The 20,548-nt window shown below is 51.7% G+C and overlaps 1 protein-coding gene across 1 annotated transcript in view; it reads right to left on the reverse strand.

Annotated features, from left to right (window-relative positions):
* DBX2 (developing brain homeobox 2) overlaps window positions 1–19,771 on the reverse strand; it is a 33,802-nt gene extending 14,031 nt beyond the window's left edge. Inside the window, exons 1-2 of the mRNA XM_051850990.3 lie at window positions 19,140–19,771; window positions 4,243–4,338 (exon numbers count right to left, since the gene is read on the reverse strand). Coding sequence (XP_051706950.3) covers window positions 4,243–4,338; window positions 19,140–19,515 — 472 coding nt within the window. The 5' untranslated portion in view covers window positions 19,516–19,771. The remainder of the gene's footprint in view (window positions 1–4,242; window positions 4,339–19,139) is intronic.
* Between the last annotated feature and the right edge of the window lie 777 nt (window positions 19,772–20,548).

Below are 20,548 nucleotides of genomic sequence, written 5' to 3' on the forward strand. Positions count from 1 at the left end.
TGAAGACAGTCACGTTCCTATCATGTCTTCCCCAGGCTAAGAAGATGCAATTTCTTTCAAAATTCCTGACCAGTCACGCAGACCCTTGGCTATTTGAGTTGCTGCCGCCTACCTCTTCACATGGGTTTCCTCTGAGAGTCTGTGCAGTGTGGGTAAAGCAGTTCTCAGAAACTCAGCAGGTGCAGGTATCTGGCCACTGCACGGTCTCGCTTGTTCTGGCCCATGCTGTACCCCCGACACCCACACCGAGCCGACAGATACTCCCTTCCTCCTCGGTCCGCTCAGCTCATTCTCCCCTTCCCCTGTGCCTGTGTGCTTGTCTGCAGGAGTAGGAGTCTCTGAGCAGCCCTATTAGATTTCACATCATGTTCCGCGAGGGCTACCAGATCTGGGACAAGCACCCCATACCTCCCAGCACTCCCCATGCCCTCTGCCCCGCCCCGCTGACCACGCCAGTGACGGCGCCCCTCGCGGTCAGCGCCTTCTCATCTCTGTAACTGCTGAACAGAGCCATCAACTTGGAAAATCGATTGTCTTCCAGTCTCTGCTCCTTGAAAGATTCTTCTTGGTTGACCGAATGCCATTTATCTGTGGAACATCCCTCCCTTCAGCTGTGAAGACTCGGTGTCTGCACTGAACTCACTGCACAGACAAGAAACCACAGAACTACGCTTCTCCCTGAGCAGGAAAATCCGGAATGAACATTAAATCCTTATTTAAGAAAAAAAACTGCACGCAGCCTGCAGGGACTTCCTCGGGTCTGGTCCATTTCTGCGGCCCCTGCACGCAGCCTGCAGGGACTTCCTCGGGTCTGGGTCCATTTCCGCGGCCCCTGACCACTGCAGCTGAGAGGAGCAACAGCAGGAGGCCAGCCCAGGAGGCAGCAGTGCTCATCAGAGCTTTCCCATGTTCCATCATGAAACACAGAGAGCAAAGCTGGGCCCAAGGCAGCAAAAATCATGCCTTTTCCCTACTTCCCTCCCCCCACAATCCTAGATGCATGTGAAGACAGTTCGCATTCTCTGAAGTCTTAATAAGGAGGACAGAATAGCAAAATGGTCTCGAAATGTAGAAAACACAGTCATCTCCCAAGAAAAAGCCAGGGCAGTTTCTCCCAAAAGAAACCCCCTCAGGTTTCCGTAATTCTACTCCAAACTGAGGCTTTGTCCTTTAGGTAGTGAAATTCTTAAAAGGTCAAATTCAAGTTGGTACTTAAAGACAAAATAAAATAATTAATTCAGTTAGCTCATCAACATAATTAAGACTTTTTTCCAGAAGTTTTTAAAAAGTCATTATCTGCATACTTCTGCAACTTTCCACTTTGTTTTCGCTGGGAAATGCGGTCCCCTGAAAAGAACCCTCTGCAAGCAAAACCACAGATTTTCCATACACTGCTCTGGGGGACGGGAACATGACCCCTGCCTGGAAGGCTGAGCTCCAACAGCCTATGAAACTATTCATTATGCACGAGAAGGGCACCCGATTAAAGATCGCTTCCACATTGCAACAAGAAGTCAGTCTTAACTCGGAGAACAAGAGGAACGGAATCAGTATTAAGCGAATGGATCACATGTGAAGGATCAAAATGATACTTCACTTGCAGCATGAACAGGCATCAGGTGATGCCAGTATCAGGAAACGTGATCGGGCTGTGGTTCCATCACCTTTTGAAGGTTTCTAGCACAAACTTTAATTTTGGCTGTCTTAATACAAGTTTACTTGGGCAGTTCACTTTCTTTCCTTTGTACAGTGGAAAATAATTTAAAAGCCTGGGCATAAAAATCATTCTTATTAAAAAAAGAAAATCCAGTAAATGCCTTAAATAAAAGTATTATTGTGCACATGGAAGCCTTATTAACTATGCCTTGGTATCATGGTTATTTATGTGAAATTCTTTACTGACAGCATAATTCCACCATTTAGTTATTACTTGCTGCCAGTATGAATGAATACTATAAGCAAGAAAATAAATGCATTTTAGAGTTGTTATAGCTAATAATATGAGACACCAGTTTATTAAAACCACTTGTGATTTCTCTAAACCTTTTAAATGCCAACCAAAAAGGGAGGCAAACCACAGAGGTTTTTTTCTTAATTTAAAAAAATTTATGTATTTTATTTACTTGAAAGGCAGAGACATACAGAGACAGAGACAGGAAGAGATAGAGAGAGCGAGCTCTCCCATCTGCTGGTTCACTCTTCCAATGGCCACAATAACTAGGGCTGAGCCAGGATGAATTTGGGAGCCCGGAACTACATCGAGGGCTCCCATGTGGATGGAAGGGACCCAATTACTTGAGTCATCACCTGCTGCTCCTAGAGTACACATTAGCAGGACGCTGGAATCCTGGGATTGCAACCCAGGCACGCTGACATGAGCCCCAGGCATCCCAAGCAGTGGCCCAGCACTCTGCCAAGCTACACCTACAACAAGTGCGGTGTCTTCTACCCTTGTCCTGAGCTGTGCTGATTTTCAGCTTGCATATTTACCAAAAAGAAAAAAAAAGGATAAACACAGGATTCCACAAACTTGCAGGGATAAACACATAGTCCACAACTGTTCTGCAAAAGGCACGGGGCAGGGAGGCCTGGAAGCGGACACAGGAAACTGTACCTGCCCTACTTTCTCAACAGCTGGCAAGGTGAAGTTCACTAGGAGTGTCTTCAGCATGACTTTTACGTGCTCCATTTTGTTTTTTTAAAAAACCAGCCTAACATTTTGTCCTGTTTATTAAACTGGCCCAAACGGTCATGACTCAGAGACGCCTGGATTCCCACTATAAAATAAACACACCTACTCATAGCCACATACACGAGACATGCCCGTGGCAGGACCTTCTGTCCACGTCCACTTACCTGAAACGCGCTGGAGTCGGTTCAGGCCCAGAAAGGCTAGTTCCAGGCGAGATCCTGGAAACCAACCTCACTGACTGTCCACTGCCGACCGCCACAGGGGTGGCCCCTGGGCGTGGTGCCAGGTGTCTGCGTTTTAACTTAACTCTCAGCTCGAGAGTCCGCCCGATGCTCTCAGGGATGGAGATAAATGTCCCCTTAATTTGCACGGTGGTTTTCAACTGCCCTCATGGCAGACCACCTTGAAGAGCGAGTAAAAGGGTTAGTCACGGTTCCCACTTGGCTGTTTGCAGTCAATGCCTTCTAGCTAAGTGGACAATTAATAGGTCACTTCCAAAACAGAGGCGAGTCAGCGCCGGTCACCGCGGAGAATGGGCCCTGTGTCCCGGGCAAGTCGCCGCCGCCCTGGGCTCCCGCACGCAGCCCCTTTTCAGGTGGACAGGGCTCTATGGGAAGATGAGCTGGGGCGAGTCTATAAACGTCAGGCGCATTCAGGCATTCTTTCTCAGCCAGGGGCCTGAAACGCTGCCCAGAAGCCCGCCTGGAATGCGCGCGGGCCCCGGCTCCCCCGCACACAAAGGCGCGGCTGACCCCTGCCCGGGCCCCCTCCATGTGAACCGGCTCCCGCGCTCCGTCCGCCGAGTGAAAAATCGCGCTGGGGTCGCGTGTGGGCGAGGCGAGAGACAGTGCCGATTGGTCACGGCTCCGGCGCCCATTGTGGCGGGGCCGCAGCCCTGTCAGGCGCGCTGTGGGAAAGTGCCGGCCCCCCGAGGCGGCGCTCCGGGGCCGCGGCTCGTCTGCAGGCTGCGCCCCGGGCGTCGGCGCTCCGGCGGGGACGCGCGCAGTGCCGCGCCTGGGCCGCGTCCCCGGGGCCTCCGCGCGGTGCTGAGGGCGGCGCCGGGGCTGAGGGAGCCTGCGCTCCGGGCGACGGCGGGGACCCGCGCACAGCGCCTGGGCCGCTTCCCCGGGAGCTCCGCGCGGTGCTGAGGGCGGCGCCGGGGCTGCGCGCTCCGGGCGCGACGGCGGGGACCCGCGTGCACCGCCTGGGCCGCTTCCCCGGGACCTCCGCGCGCTGCTGAGGGAGCCTGCGCTCCAGGCGCGACGGCGGGGACCCGCGCACAGCGCCTGGCCGCTTCCCCGGGACCGCCGCGCGGTGCTAGGGCGGCTCCGGGGCTGCGCGCTCCGGGCGACGGCGGCGGGGACCCGCGCACAGCGCCTCGGCCGCCCGCCCGGCCGCCGGGGCCGCTTTCCCGGGACAACCGCGGGGTGCTCGCCCGGCTGCGGTGCTAAGGCCGGCGTCGGGCGGGCTGCGGGGGGCTGCGCCTCGCCCGGGCTCCCCGACTCCCCTCGCGCGCGCGGCGCGGCTGACGAGGAGGCGCGCTGACTTACTTGGAAAGGCGGCGGCGGGCGCGGGGCGCCGGCAGGACCCACCGCAGCAGGCCGAGTAGAAGGCCGGGGCGCTCAGGAGCAGGGGCTTGGCGGGCGCTGTGGAGGAAGCACGGAGGGCGCGGGTTAGACGAGGCTAGGACCCCAGGCCCCCCGAGTGCACTTCGCGTCCCCCGTCTGAGCTCGGGCAGAAAGCCGTGCACAGGTGGGAGCTGTCAGGAGCTGGAGGATATGGTGGGGAAAATACACAAATAAGCGTCAGGCACGGAGCTCCCCGCCTCATTATAAATACGCGACCTTCCTTACTTGGACGCAGCCCACCAAAACCATCTGTGGTGATGGGAATGTCCCATCCGCACTGCCCAGTGTGGTACCTGCTGGCCACACTCAGCCAGCGAGCCCAGTGTGGTACCTGCTGGCCACACTCAGCCAGCGTGCCCAGTGTGGTACCTGCTGGCCACACTCAGCCAGCGAGCCCCTGAAATGTGGCCGGCACGAATGAGCAGCTCAATTTTTCATCTAAATTAATTTAAATTTGGACTCATGTGGCTAGAGATTACAGTACCACATAGTACAGCTTTGGATACTCTACTTACCAGGAAGCAATTTAAATGCTGTATCTGTAAGCCTACTTTTCCAAGAGATTATGAACCACTTCACCGCTCGCATTTTCAGAAGGTTTCATAACATGCACAGTTGGGTTCCCAAATTGGTAACAGTTCATTTACTGGATAATTCCCCAGCAAAAAGTGTTTCCGATCACATTTATGCGTTTTAAAGTATTTGAGAATAACCACATTTTGTCTAAGAAATCTAGTTAACCTGAAAGCATTGCAAGTGTTTATAGTATAGGAAGTTCCCATATCACTCCGCTCTGCTCACTTTATTAGACTGTGCTGTTCACAGAATTTTCAAGAAATAGGCACCAAGAGTCCCAACTACTCTAATAGCAAAGGTACACAAAGGACCTTTGCTGGCGTCCAACAAGTTCTATAAAGTTGTTTTGAAGTTTCATGGTTTTCATAAATTGCTCTCATATTTTGACTGTTAAACCACCATAGTAATGACCAGTCATTTTATTTGAATTTAACACTTTAGGTGAAATATTAAACTCCATTCCTCAGTAGGTGGAAAATACCCACGAGGGGTGTTGCCGGGAGAACAGGACTTCCCTGGTGTCCTGCACAGCAGCCCAGGCACTGGCTAAGTGCCTTCAACACAGCAGGCCCTTTAACCCACTGCAGTTCATAGAGCAGGGGTGTGGGTGCCGGGAGCAGGGGTGTGGGTGCTGGGGTGCTGAAGCTGGGCTCTAGCTTTCACCAGGACACACCCAGTAGCGGGCCTTCCACATTCTGGACAGTCAACCCATTCTTAGCAAGGGAGCCAACAATGAGATAGGAAACCTCCCCGGCTCTCTTACAGAGTGAGTGACCTCCATCCCTGTTCTCTGACTCACCCTAACTATCTCGCTTAACTTAGGACCTAGACATCTGCAACATGACTTGAAAATGAGAATGTTTTTCTATTTTTCTTCCTTCAAGAGGCAACTTCTTTTGTTTTCTTAATCACATAAGGGAAGGTTCTTTTGAGAGGACAATATACCTTTTTGAAGAACATCGTAAATTCAGAGTTAATTTTAATCCATCGATAAGCATCTGTTTATTTTCACCAATTTCTTTAAAGGATGTATTACAATAAATGTATTGCCCAATAATTTTACAATATCCCATGGCCCTGAATGCCTTGAAATGGTCAATTAATCATAAATGCAGTTTTTTCCTGTAACACAACAGAAAATAGTATTCATGCTTTTAGCATTTAATATCTGCATTTCAAAAGAATGAATGTGTTTTAATGCTGTTTTACAACATGGCAACTAAGTAAAGGTTTGAAAAGGAAACTCATTTGGCACTTAAAAAGTTTTACAAATTATTTTTAGGTTTCACAGTTACCATAAGTTTTGCTAGTAGTGATTATAAAACCATCATAGAGAGGATAAATGTTTTCATTTGAATTTCACTTAAATTACATCACAAGAGTATGGCATGATTTCGGCAGATTTCCATCTTCATGACTACTATGAAATATGAAGCACTGTGGAAAATGGAAATATATTTCTAAGTATAAAAGTTGCCTTATGACGGTTATTCAAGAATTTCTGTTAGCTAACTTACCGCCACTCCAAAATACACACTCTATAGGTAACTAACTCATGGCTATTGTGTTAGGGTGTGTGTGTTAGGGTGTGTGTGTTAGGGTGTGTGTGTTTGTGTGTGTGTGAGAGAGAGAGAGGGAGGGAGAGAAACAGGAAGAAAAAGGAAAAAGACTCAGCAATATTGCATTTACATATAAAAAATTAAACATATGCCATGTTAGATGGAAATACCAAACAAAAGTATGGGTTCGGGGGTGTTCTTTGTTTTGCTCAACATAGTGTATAAAAAAATAAATCATATACCAGCAACACATCAATAAAAAGATGCAGGGTATGTATAATTTACAGTTTCCTATTCCAGCCAAAATGTTCCTCAGTCTAGCTCTATGGTTGTAATAACTGAAAAATAAAGGATAACACATGGTTTATCTGAAACAAGTGTCAAATTCCTTGTGGTCTGCATATGTCTATCTTAATGTTAAATATTTTTAATGTTAAATTTAACTAGAAAAAGTTGTAACCCAACAGTCCTAGATTTCTGTATATTATCCTAATACAAGAGAGTTATAATTACCAAAAACATGTAAGAAGAATCTACCATAACAACTCTAGCTTTGACTAAAGAATTGGCTTTCCATTCTGTGACACCACCAGCCTTAGCATCCTGGTACAAAGCATTTATTCACATTTTAAAGACCTCTGTGGGGCATGCATTGCGGCATAGTGTGTAAAACCACCACCTCTTAAGCCAGCATCCCATATGGGTGCCAGTGCATGTCCTGGCTGCTACAATTCTTTTTTTTTTTTTTTTTCTTTTTTTTTTTGACAGGCAGAGTAGACAGTGAGAGAGAGAGAGACAGAGAGAAAGGTCTTCCTTTGCCATTGGTTCACCCTCCAATGGCCGCCACGGCCGGCGTGCTGCGGCCGGCGCACCACACTGATCCGAAGGCAGGAGCCAGGTACTTCTCCTGGTCTCCCATGGGGTGCAGGGCCCAAGTACTTGGGCAATCCTCCACTGCACTGCCTGGCCACAGCAGAGAGCTGGCCTGGAAGAGGGACAACTGGGACAGAATCCAGCACCCTGACTGGGACTAGAACCCGGTGTGCCGGCACCACAGAGGATTAGCCTAGTGAGCCGCGGTGCCGGCCAAGGCTGCTACAATTCTGACTGAGCGCCCCACCAAAGGCCTGGGGAAGCAGTGGGAGATGGCGTAAGTACTCGGGCCCCTGCACCCACGTGGGAGACCTGCAAGGAACTCCTGGCTCTAGCCTGGTCCAGCCTCGACCATTGCTACCATCTAGGGAGTGAACCAGCAGATGGAAGATCTCTCTTTCTCTGTAACTCTGACATTCAAATAAATAAATAAATTTTAAAAAAATAAAACCACCACCTCTGTGCCACACATATTGACACAGGAGACAGGTCAATCGATGGCCGTGGCACACAGATGCACCTGGTTTAGGCTGGTCTATAGAAATCACTGTGAAATTCCACTTGGGTGCCCCTTTTCTGCTTCTCCCCACGCACCCACGAGGATGTAAGCCAGACACTGGCCCAGCTGGGCATGCGGCTGCTGTTCTGCTGAGAGGCGCGAAGAAGTCAGTGCTTACCACAGCACCGTGCATTCAACATGGGTCTCACACTTCCAGCACTTTTCCTTTCAAGGGAACCACGTATTTTCTGAAAGTAATGAATGATGAAGATACTCAAAACTCGGAGGAAAACCAAGTGGCAAGGGGACTGATGCATTAGCACTTTTATAAGCTCGGGGCCAGCACTGTGACGCCAGCATCCCATGTGGGCAGCGGTTCGTGTCCCAGCTGCTCCACTGCCCATCCGGCTCCCTGCCAATAGCCTGGGGAAGCAGCAGAAGATGGTGTAAGCACTTGAGGTCCCGCACCATGTGGGAGACCTGGACGAAGCTCCTGGCTCCTGGCTTCAGCCTGGCCCAGCTCTAGACATTGCAGCCTTCTGGGCAGTGAACCAGCAGATGGAAGTCCTCTCTGTGAGTGATGTGATTGTCCCTCTCTAACTCTAGCTTTCAAATAAATAAGTAAATCTTAAAAAAAAAAATTTAAGCCCTTAAAAGTACTCTGAAGACACTCTGCACCAAGGCACCTTCACGCTGGGAAAGGATGGTGCCCAGCCCAGCAGGGCCGGCAGGCGCAGTGCCTCCTCATGCACCTCGTCCCTCCCGATTCACTGCCATCCTCCTGATCCATGTGATGACACCAAGGGAGGCTCATGCTGCGTCCAGCCCCGGGCTGGCCCTGAATGTGAGAGAGGCCACCCCAGCCCCCAGGACAGGCAACCTCAAGGGCCATGTACCCGGAGCAGGAACTGTGACTACTTTGAGCAAACGTGAGACAGCGAAGACTTCAGTGTAATAATCAGCAATTGGCCGTGAGGCATGGTGATTTCACCCAGAGACCGTGCTGGTCACTCGGTGAGACTGGAGCATGAAGCGCACAATGGACACATCTCCTAAGAGTCCCCTTCCTGTGGGGAGACCACACGCAGCTGGGATCTGGGAGGAGGACATCACAGGACACGTCAAAGCTCAAGTGCCACCAACAAGTCCAGCTGCCAGTCTCTGTGAGCCACGGTCACATGTTACAAATGAAAGGACTTGAAATTTCTGGAACCAAAGTGGAGTCTGCCTGAACCCCTTGACGTCCACTGACAACTTCCTAACCTTGCACACCTCCACTCCCTCGGTAGGACTCATCTGAAGACACGATTCACAACATCTTCTGATTACTTTGACTAGTTCATCAGGAGGGGGCCGTGCAGCCAGCTCAGGGGTGACCTGTCCGGAATGCACTAACGTAACCAGCCACGTGGTTCTGCGGTATAAACTCCCCCCAACCAGGAAGCCCAGGCCCAAGCCCAACCATTAGAAACTATTTTCACAATTCTGTTGTCTAGAAAATAATCATTTTCACATTGCTTTTCACCACTTTCATTCTTTTTGGTTGATGGAGAAGAACAGTGGGAATCCGAAGAATGTAAAACAACATTCTTTATACAACCAATGCAAACTGTGACCCTAACTGACTGAAGGTGGGATTGCTAAGACAGCACACCAAAGACCACTAAGGGAGCCACTGAGCCCTCTGGCCCACCAGACATTGTAAGAATACTGGAAAATCGGAGAAGGTCCCATGATATCTAAGGCAATCAAAAGCTGAAAAAAAAATATAAGAAACAGTAAAGGGAATTAAATAAGCTCAAAGGATTTTATGAATGACCTCCTTCAAGTGCCAGGTCTGTGGGCTCTGGAAATAAGTAAATCTAAACTTTGGACTTGAAAATGATACACAAGCAACCAGGACCATCTGCAGCCGGGTGCCTCCAGCACCCAGACCTCAAGCATGGCAAACATTTGTCTTGTGTAGCGAGACCCAAGAAATACCGGATTCCTAGTGAGGCTTCATCTGCTTCACCCCATAATCTGAAGTCACTCACGTACGGTGACGCAGCTGCAGGCCGTGCCTGCCTTTCACTACGGACAAGCACGTTCACCCTGGACCTCTCTGCTCATCAGAAAACAGAATCTCAGCATTCTGGCGAGGTCATGAGAAGACAAACCCAGGGCAGCTTCTACCTGTTGGATTTTGTCCTTTCAATTCAAGACAAAAAATAGTGCAGTGCCTACCCATCAAGTGCCACAGACTGCACGGTGTGCCAGGACCACAAAGATGAGAATGACCATTTTGCTTCTTGGAAACATTTACTTTTTCTAAAATTTTCCTTAATGTACAGATTTGAACATGCTGATCAAAGGAATGAAATGAAAATTTCCCAGTACTCCAGATTCAGTTTTGTTCATCAAAGCTGACACTTTCCCCAAGAAGGAGATGTAATTTTTAAATTCACCAGAACAAGAGTTGCGACACAAGGTTAAGCCGTCCCTTGGGACACCCACAGCCCACAGGGGAAGGGGCTGGGTTTGTGGCATAGCTCCATCCCCATCCAGCTTGCTACTCACGCAGCCTGGGAGGCAGCAGATGATGGCTCAGGTACTCAGCTCCCTGCCACTCACACGGGCGGCCAGGATGGAGTTTCTGCCCTTGACTCCTGGCGTTGGCCTAACCCAGCCCAAGCTGTTGTGGACAACAGGGGAGTAAGTCAGCACTCCTGCTCTGACCACATGCTGCAGCCACAGTGCCTTCGCTGGGCACCTCCTCTAGATCCTCACAACACCAACGCTAGACAGGGTCTGGCTTCCCCTCGAGCCAGGGGATCAGCACGCTCCGAGGCCACCACGGGTGCCCCTGAGTCTCTCCCTCCGCTGCCTCACCTTCAAGGCGTCTCCTCTAGACAACTTGGGAGAAACATGCTCTATGAAAAGAAGGCCTGCTCTATTTGATATGAACTTCATGTCACAGCAGACTGAGAGAACAGTACCTGTAGCCCTTAACGCCTTTGTGACGGCTCGTGAGCTGGAGCTGCCAGTCTTCTAGAGCCCCTGCAGGGACCTCCTGCAGGCGACAGACCCACCTACACCTGTGTCTGACAGCACTGCTCCTGACCTCCCCTGCAGCAGATCCCTAACGCTACAAAATAGCCCTTACTCCTTCCACTGGGGGGTGGGATCCCTTACTCCTTCCACTGGGGGGTGGGATCCGGTTCCCCGGCTCCTGAATCTGGGAGGGTCTGAGTGCTTGTTTAACCAAGATGCAAGGCAGAAGTGACCTTCTGGGTCTTCCAAACTCGAGTGTCCAGGGAGTTCCAGAATTGCCCACAGCTCCCAAGCCATGGACATTCCTCACAATGTGTGCATGCCACGGTCCCCTTCAAACTTGGAGAGCCCAAGAACAGAGGTCGCAAGCAGGAGCCCCTGCAGAGCTGCCCCAGTGGACACCCAGCCCCATGGAGCCTTCAATGGCTGCCCCAACAAGGAACCACACCCGTGTAAGATGCCAGTTAGAACTGCCCAGCTGAGCCCAAATGACAAAACTGTCGCTGGGTTGGGGAGATTCCTAAGACAGCAATGCCCCTTAGACCAATGCTTTACCAAGGTGAAGGGGATCTTCCATACCCTTTCCTTATCTGTAAATCTTTGATAAGCCAAATGCAGACCGTAACATCTGTTCATGTCTTAAAATAAGGAAACAGAGGCTCAAGCAGAATGTGTGAAGCTGCTTGGGGTTAAACGGTCAGCAGTGTAAAGACCTTAACCTTTATCTAGTCTTCAAAATTATAGAAAAGCTGCAAAACCAGCTCAGAAAAGTACACAGTAGCTTCCAATATACCCAGTTTTCCACTTATGCTTCGGAGCGAGCTGTGGCCCAGCTGCGTTATAAAAGCCCGGACAGGAAGTGCTGCAGGAAGCACAGGTCTCCCTTACAACGGCTCGATCTGCAACGCAGGTGAAGCTGTAGGAATGCAGGCAAGCAGGCCATTCTGTTCCTGCACGAAGGAATGACCTGCTCTTCCCTGCAGGCCCGCGGAACTGCACAACGGGACAACCCAGCCTTGGCTTTGTCTACTAAACGAGCCAACAGCCATGACTCAGTCTCCTCTCAAGGTGCGTAGATCTGCTCAGAGAGGGACTTGCTAACTCCTTCGTGTATTTAAAGAGCAGTGGAGATTTAAAGGTTTTTTTTTTTTTTTTAAGATTATTTATTTGAGAGGCAGAGTTACAAACAGTGAGAGGGAGAGACAGAGACAAAGAGGTCTTCCAATCCGCTGGTTCACTCCCCAAATGCCCACAATGGCCAGAGCTGGGCTGATCCGAAGCCAGGAACTTCCTCCATGCCTTCCCATGCAGGTGCAGGGGCCCAAGCACTTGGGACGTCTTCCACTGCTTTCTCAGGCCATTAGCAGGAAGCTGGGTCAGAAGTGGAGGAGCCAGGACAGGAATCGGCGCCCACACGGGATGCAGGCACCGCAGGCAGAGGCTTAACCTACTATGCCACAGTAGGCCCTGAGACTTAAAGTTTTAGAGGACAAGAATCTGAGTGTCCTGAAGCATAACTGCTGCCCCCCGCCCACCACTGGGGGTCAGCTGGAACGAATAAATGAGGTCAGCATGGCAGGGGGCCTGGACACGTGAAAGACGGTGAAAAGCTCACCTCATCTCCAGGATCTTCAAGAGCAAGAAGGCAATTAAATAGCCAGCAATATATTCAGAAAACCCAAACCTTTTTCCTTTTATTTTTATTTCCTTTTCCAGGATGCTTGCTTTCTGAAAGAGAAGTCTAAAAACTTAGAGGCTTTTTGATCTTTGACTTCAGAGAGAATTTTAGTGCCATAAGTTTACTGCTCACATAACTCGCAAAAATATGCCCCTGAATTATTCACAGCTAATAGCTGCCTGACAAAACGAATGATGCTATTAAAAATGAAATCAGTTAGGGTGACTTTATATACAGTGATGAAGCACTCAGCATTGCCAAGTGAAGTGTTGACCGGAGGCTAAAAGCAATGAAAGGGAGAGATTTCATTAAAAGTGGAAACATTACTGAAAGTAAAATAAAATATTTTGGAATAAAATATACAAGAGTCTGGTAAGCATGTTATGTGTTAGGGCAAAAATCCAACTTCTTACCAACACTATAAAGCAGAAGCAGGATCTAATGAAGCCTTAAATGAGGATTCTAACAAGCGCTCCAAGATAAAAATCATCTTGTTGTATTTTACAATTTGCCTTTTCATTCTCGGCCAACTCCAGGTGCAACTGAATGAAAATGTATTTAAACCGACTCTAAGACTGTGCACCATCACTGTGTATAAAGAAAAAAAACCACCGTAATTGAGAAAAATACTTTACTTAGAGCCCCCCCCAACCTAACATTAAATGGACAAACATGGTATCCAGGGCCACAAACCAAATCCCCTAGAAAAAGAGAATGCTCATTCTAAAGTTAGGGAGGACATAAACCCCAGAGCCGTGTGGCAGGAAGCAGGCCAGGAGAGGAGCCCACAAGAGTTCACTGCCCACTCAGACACAAAGACGCGTCTGTTGCAATCCACCAATGATGAAAACATTCGGCTTCTGTAAATGCAGGACACACTTACGTGGCATTTTATGAACAAACTTTTAAACAGAAACCACGCAGGGCCGTGTGCCCCTCACTGTCCACCAGTGCTATGGCTGGCCAGTAGCAAACAGCACTGACCATAAAATGCCCTGGGAGAGTTTCTTCTGGTGTGTGCAAGAACAGGAACGAGGCGGCACAAAGAGGAAGGCAACGGATCCTCACACAACTTAGCATTGTCCCACCGAAGCACGCTGATGGCCCACTGTGCCGAGAAGGTCACTGCAGTCGCCCACCGCAGCTGGCACCCTCGGGCAACACAGCCCTGAGCCCGCCCACTCCTACCTTTAAGTCCACAGGTAAATTTCGGGGCATTGAAACCACTGTATCTCTTAAAATAACCTCAAATCCCTGAAGGCAATGAGGGTTAATGGAAAGTTCTACCATGCTCCCACGTGCCTGTTGTGTTCATTCTGTTTTATGACTAAACCTCAGACAGCTTCAGTACATACTACCTGGGGCCAACGTGGTGGCACAGAGGGCTAAGCCACCGCCTGTGACACCGGCAGCCATCCAGGCACCACTGCAAGTCCTGGTGGTTCTGCTGATCCAGCCCTCTGCTAAAGCACTTGGGAAAGCAGTGGAAGATGGCCCAAGTGCTTGGGCCCCTGCACTCATGTGGGGGACCCAAGAAAGCTCCTGGCTCCTGGCTCCTGCCTGGCCCAGGCCTGGCTGTTGCAGTCATTTGGGAAGTGAACCTGTAAATGGAAGATTTTCTCTCCCGTGGTGAACCCCGTGGGTTCTGACTCAGATATTATTCCATAAGGGACGGGCACTCAGTGAGCACCCAGAGAAGGCGCTGCCTGCCCGTTCTGCAGGTGCTCACTAACTCGGGACTGTGCAATGTGTTCCCAGCTGACTGCTCATGAGCTGGCTAACAGTTATCCATACGTTAACTTCAATGTAAAGATAGGTAAGATCACAACAAACCACAGATCTTACAAGAATAATGTTCTGGTGTCATCTACAAATTCTACGCAGGTCACCAGGGTGGACAGCTCGAGCAAGGGGCCAGTAGAAAGGGCCCCATCACTGCCCTTCCTGTCTTGAATTCCCCACTTTTTTTTTTCTGTTTTTTTTTTTCTTCATTCTAATACTTAGTGTAAGGTTAATTTTATGAGTATAAAAATTAGCTAAAAAATTGATCTTTGTAAAAAATAAGAATGGGAAAGGAAGAATGAGGAGGAAGAAAAACAGGAGTATAGGGTGGGGGAGAATCACCATGTTCCCAAATCTGTATAAATTAAATGTATGACGTTGTATTCCTTAAACAAAATAAAATAAAAAATTTTAAAAATAAATAAAGTCTGGCCGGCGCCACGGCTCAATAGGCTAATACTCCACCTTGCGGCGCCGGCACACCGGGTTCTAGTCCCGGTCGGGGTGCCAGATTCTGTCCCAGTTGCCCCTCTTCCAGGCCAGCTCTCAGCTGTGGCCAGGGAGTGCAGTGGAGGATTGCCCAAGTCCTTGGGCCCTGCACCCTATGGGAGACCAGGATAAGTACCTGGCTCCTGCCATCGGATCAGCATGGTGCGCCGGCTGCGGCGGCCATTGGAGGGTGAACCAACTGCAAAAGGAAGACCTTTCTCTCTGTCTCTCTCTCTCACTGTCCACTCTGCCTGTCAATAAATAAATAAATAAATAAATAAAGTCTGCAGGCCAGCGATGAGGCATAGTGGGTTAAGCTGCCAGCTGCTACACCAGTATCTCCTATGGGCAGCGACTCATGCTCTGGCTGCTTCACTTCTGATCCAGCTCCTTGCTAACACACCTGGGAAACAGTGAGAATGGCCTAAGTGCTGGGGTCCCTGCCACCCACGTGGGAGACCTGGAAGAAGCTCCTGGCTTGTGGCTTCTGCCTGCCCAAGCCCTGGCTGCTGTGGCCATCTAGCGGATGAACAAGCTGATTCAAGATACCTCTCTCTCTCTCTCTCTCTCTCTCTCTCCCCCCCCCCCTTGTTTCTGTGTAACTCTTTAAATAAATAATCTTTTAAATAAATAAAATCTGGAACAGCGTCAGCAACAAAACAGCAAACCACAACCTAAACCCGACCATAAGTCCTCCATCAGACTGGAGCCCCCATGGGCAGCACAGCCCACTGCTCCCTCCCCGGGGGGCTTCACACCTTCCAGGGGGAGGGAAACTACCTCTGGGAAGGCAAAGCAGAGCTGCAAGTAGATTCCGAGGAGGTCAACAGTGAACAGCAATGGGCAGTATGACAGTGAGACAAGACCCTAATGGGACGCCAGAAAACCCTACAGACCTTTCACTTCCGGACAACACAGGTCAACTCACCTGGCAAGATCACTTTAAAAAAAAATACACACAAACACACAGAAGCCAGCACTGTGGCACAGCAGGTTAAGCCGATGTCTGCAGCACCACAGGCATCCATATGAGCGCCAGTACCAGTCCCCGCTGCTCCAATTCTGATCCAGCTCTCTGCTGATGGCCTGAAAAAGCAGCAGCAAATGACCCAAGTGCTTGGGCCCCTGCCATGCACAAGGGAGACCTGGAAGAAGCTCCTGGCTCCTGGCCTTGGCCTCGCACAGCCCAAGCCATTGTGGACATTATGGGAGTAAACCAGCAGATGGAAGATCTCAATCTCTCTCTCTTTTTCTCTCTCCCTCCCTCCCTCCCTCCCTCCCTCCCTCTCCCCTGCCCTGTAATTCTGACTTATAAATAAATAAATAAAATACACTTTTAAAAAGAAAAACATCTTTCAGCTCACCTACCCCAAATAAACACCTGCTTTCCAATGCTTTAACACACAGCACAAAGAATGGATTTAACCACACATTTTTATGGCATTTTCTAAAATGTTTGAAGTAACGTGTAATGTAGAAGCCAGAGAACCCATTTATTTTGAAAGAAACCATTGGTATAACGATCCATGGGAAATTGTCGGCATTGTCATGACCAAGGGGAGTTCAACCTGTTTGCGTCCCAACACCCTCACAGTGAGGACGTGAACACTGCACTGCAGCACGCCGTTTTCCAAGTACCGAGCGCAGTGACCTCCTGCAAAGCCTCCAGGCTCCACTGCCAACCCACCCCGGGTCCAGGACCTCTGTCTGCCAGAGAGATTCCCGTGGAGCCCAGGACCACCCCCACGATGCTCCAGGTGGCCCTGCGGCCTTGAGGAGCACCCGGCGACGTCTGGCAGTTGGTAAGCCTCTGTGTTCTCAGGGATTCGGCAACATCTATGCCGGAATGCTCCTCGCTGGCTGGGACACGTCCATCCACGGCCTGCCAGGCTGTGACCACTTAACTGCCACCACTTCTCAGGGGTGTCAGGACAAGAAGCCAGTCCCCCCCAGGGCTGATACAAAACCTCAGTGTAACCTGCAGTAGGCTCTCCCTTAGCCCTGCCTAGGTTCCCAGGGTCGATGAAAAGAGCCTAAGGTGGAGCTGCAGGGCTCAGGGCCATTTTTTTTTTCTCTCCCATGGATCCACTGCTGTTTACAGCAATGCCTGGGAAAGCACACGATTAGCAAGCACAGTCGTTACCTTCTTTACAGGAAAGCAGTGGAATCCTAGTCCTGTCCACTATGAGGATCCAAGATGCTAACCGTCGTGACAGCGACAGGCGGCCTCTTCTGCAGAGCAGAGCCTGGGGCCTGAGCCGCCACGGCCTTGGTTCTCTGTGCCAAAGGCCAAGGTCGGGGCCTGACCCACGGGGGACCCTCAGCAAGCAATGAAGCACGCGGTCTAATTGACTGCAGGTGACAAAATAACGAAACAAAACCCATGCGGGGCCATAAATTCCTCAGCGATTTCACCAACGCACTTAAAGAGAACTCCGGTGCGTTCCTACTCCGCAGTTAGACTGACGCCCCAAACACACGACGTGGTTGATACCCTGACGGACTACAGTATCGTTGTGATCCACTCCCAAGTTAGCGTCTCAAGCATCAGGGATGGCGGCTCATGGACACCTCGCTACGGGCATTACCTTTCCAAAACCAACACGCATTCTTCTCTTGTCTGCTCTCCACACAACAGTAATCACTCTCCACCTCACCTAATTTCTAGGAAGTCGGTAAAACAGTTGGTACTCATTTTAACTTCATGATTCTATAGCGTACAAGAGTTCCCACAACTGTCAGCGAGGCAAGAAGCTGTCACCTATATAAAACTAGGGCAGCACTCAGACTCTGCGTTTTCTTTGTTAAATTATAATTTAAGTAATATAATATAATAGGTAAATGCTGATCTCCTGTAACCTCTTTGTGGGCAGATTTAAATGACTGGGGTTTCTCCTTTATTATTCTGGTTTGAAAAATCAGATGCATTCTTTACAGAAACCATTTCTGAAACAATGGTTGCTTAATAAGAAGAAAATTAACTTAGGGAACAGGAAATCCTCATTGAGGACTGAATAAAATAGTCAGAAAAACACACATAAGATTGTATTAGAAAACGTCAAAGGGAAACATACACTGTTATACCCTCCTAATTGCTCCAAGAAAATCATTCTTCCATTTGGACACTGCGATAAGTTTACCAGAATGAATATGTCCTAAAATGAAGGCGATGTACGCAGGGAAACCTTTACTCATTGACTGCAATCTATTTAATGCAACGGATAGGTGTATAGAATTATTTCTGAGGGTTCCCGACTATCCGCCATTGATTCAAATATAGCTCATGTAGATTTAACCTGTGAGATCTGCAAAGGTTAAAACGGAGTAAATTTTCATGGTTGAGTAGCCAACCGCGATCCTGAACAACCTAAGAACTTTTGAAAAACAACTTCTGGGACACAACCAAAGCACCAGAAGCTGCCGCATCACCTGGCTCGCTGGCCTCGGCGACCCGCCGCGTCCTTCCCCGCGGTCCCCAGCCCAGCACCGGGCGCAGCGGCCCCGCGCCCCAGGCGCCGCGCTCCCGCCTGGCGGCGCGCAGCATTCGCCCCGCGCGCACCGCACCGCACCGCACCGCACCGCACCGGGGCTCACGTAACCACCTCTGCTCCATCTGTTAGAAACCACTTCAGGCTGAACGACGGGCGAGTTCTGACCACGCTCGATTCTATGAAGCCATTAGCAGTAAATTGGATCCGGCAGTTCGTTGGGACAATGCAAACTGCTGAAAAAGCGTCTATTAGTCATTCCGGACAAACCCACCGGGGTTAAAGGAAAGCGTTAGATCGTCTAAGGACGCAGAGAGAGAGACAGAGACACCGAGTGGACTCCCAGGGCGTCCGAGAGCGTTCCCCGCGCTCCTGGTTCCACCGTGGCTCCGTCCTCCCCGCCGGGGTCCATCCCCAAGGCCGCCCTGCTTTAGGTAAACCCAGCGGCCGCTGAGCCTCCGGCGCCGGTTGCCGACTCAGCTCTTAGGTGGCCTTGTGAGCGTTAAGTCAACAAAACTGTGAGGAGTGCAGTGGCCGCGACCGTCGCAGCTCCCGGGCCACTGCCCAGGGCCGGCCGCGCGGGGCTCTCCGGGCCCAGACCTCGGAGGAACCGGGGCGCGGCCTCCGGCTGGGCGGTGGCGGGCCAGGGGCGCCTGGCGTCGAAACCCCAGGGTGCCAGGATGGGCTGCCTTCTCCTCCCGCGAGCCGGAGTCAGCGCAGCCCTCCCGCTGGCCCCAGACGCGCTGGGCACGACGCCGGCAGGTGGCAGGCGGCAGGCTAGGGCCCCGGCCAGCGGCCCCCGGCGTGGCGCGCGCCTCCCGGCCAGACCCGGAGCGGCTCACCTGGCGCTGAAGGCTGGAAGGCGCCGTCTCGGTTCCCCGGAGCCCGGCCCGGCAGCCTCGAGCCGTCCGCGGACGGGGTGAGCCCCGGAAAGGCCCAGCGCGGGCCGTAGGGCGCCCCGGCGGGGCACAGCTTCAGCGGCACTGGGCTGGCGGGCAGGGCCCTCGGAGCGCCCGCGGCGGCCGGGCCGTGGGGCGGCGGCGGCGGTGGCTGCGGCCCGTGCGCCGCCGGGGCGCCGCCGACGCGCAGCAAGTTCTCGATCAGGAAACTCTTGCCCAGGTGGCCGAAGCCCGGCGCCGCGGGGAGGCTGAGGAGCGCCGAGGAGGCCACCACGTCCCAGTACGCGCCGGCGTGGGCCGCCACGGCGCTGGGCAGCATCGCGCGGCGCGCCCCGGACCCTGAGCTGCGCCGGGCCGCTGCCTCCCGCGGGGCTGGAGCGCGCGGAGCCGACCGCGGAGCGCGCGCCGAGGAGAGCGCGGGGCGGGCAGGCGCGTTATTTATCCGCCCCGGGCGGTTCGGGAGGGATGGGCGGAGTGGCTTGGGGCGGGGTGGGGGGAGGCTGTGCGGTCCCCGGGCTGGGGTCGCTCCCGCGCGCTGCGCTCGTCCGGGCGCTTGTGGGTCTGTTCCTTTTTTCTTTTTCTTTTTTTTTCCCCAAGAAGGGTGGAAGGTGTGTCCCGCCCATGCATTCATGTCACCCGGCGCGCGAAAAGACGGACGAGGCCAACAATGGGAGCCGCCCCGGGAGTCCGCGCCGTGGCCGGGGTTGGGGACTCGGGCGGGAGGAGACGGAGCGGGGCCGGCCCCGTGTCCACCTGTTGACCGCCGGGACCGGCGCGCGCGCGACCCAGGGAGGACTAGCCGAGGCTGAGCGCGGCCCACGCTTGGGGGACGCGGGTTGTCTGCGTTTTAAATGCGGTCCCTCTGTGGTTTTAAGAGGAATTTCTACTTCTGGGGATTCGCGACCAGCGATTTGGGAATGGGATTTGTTCTGGAGAGAGGTGCTCGCAGCTGCTCCCCTGGAAAAAGGGGATCTAAGGAGGTCTGAGCGGGAGGAGGACCCTGGGCGCGCTCCCGGAGGGACTGGGGAGTCCGCTGGCTCCCGGGAGGTTACGGCGGCTCCTTTGCCTCCCGCATCTCCGCGTGTTTTTTAATTGATTAACAGTTTGCCAAGAGACTATTGGACAGATGAAGAAGGGGAGAGAAACAGATAGATAGATGTTAAAACTCCTTTTTAAGAGATGGATTCATTTATTCGGAAAGGCAGAGTTTACAGAAAGAGGGACACACACAAATGGAGAGAGGGAGGAGATGAGAGAGAGCAGAGAGAGATGTTCAGTCCGCTGGGCCATGTCCCACATGGCCTCAGCGCCCAAGGCTGGGTCAACATGAAGCCAGAAGCTTGGAACCCCAT

This window comes from Oryctolagus cuniculus, chromosome 9 (assembly GCF_051225735.1).
Source record: "Oryctolagus cuniculus isolate XC-2025 breed Fujian yellow rabbit chromosome 9, ASM5122573v1, whole genome shotgun sequence".
In the NCBI taxonomy this organism is placed as follows: Eukaryota; Metazoa; Chordata; class Mammalia; order Lagomorpha; family Leporidae; genus Oryctolagus; species Oryctolagus cuniculus.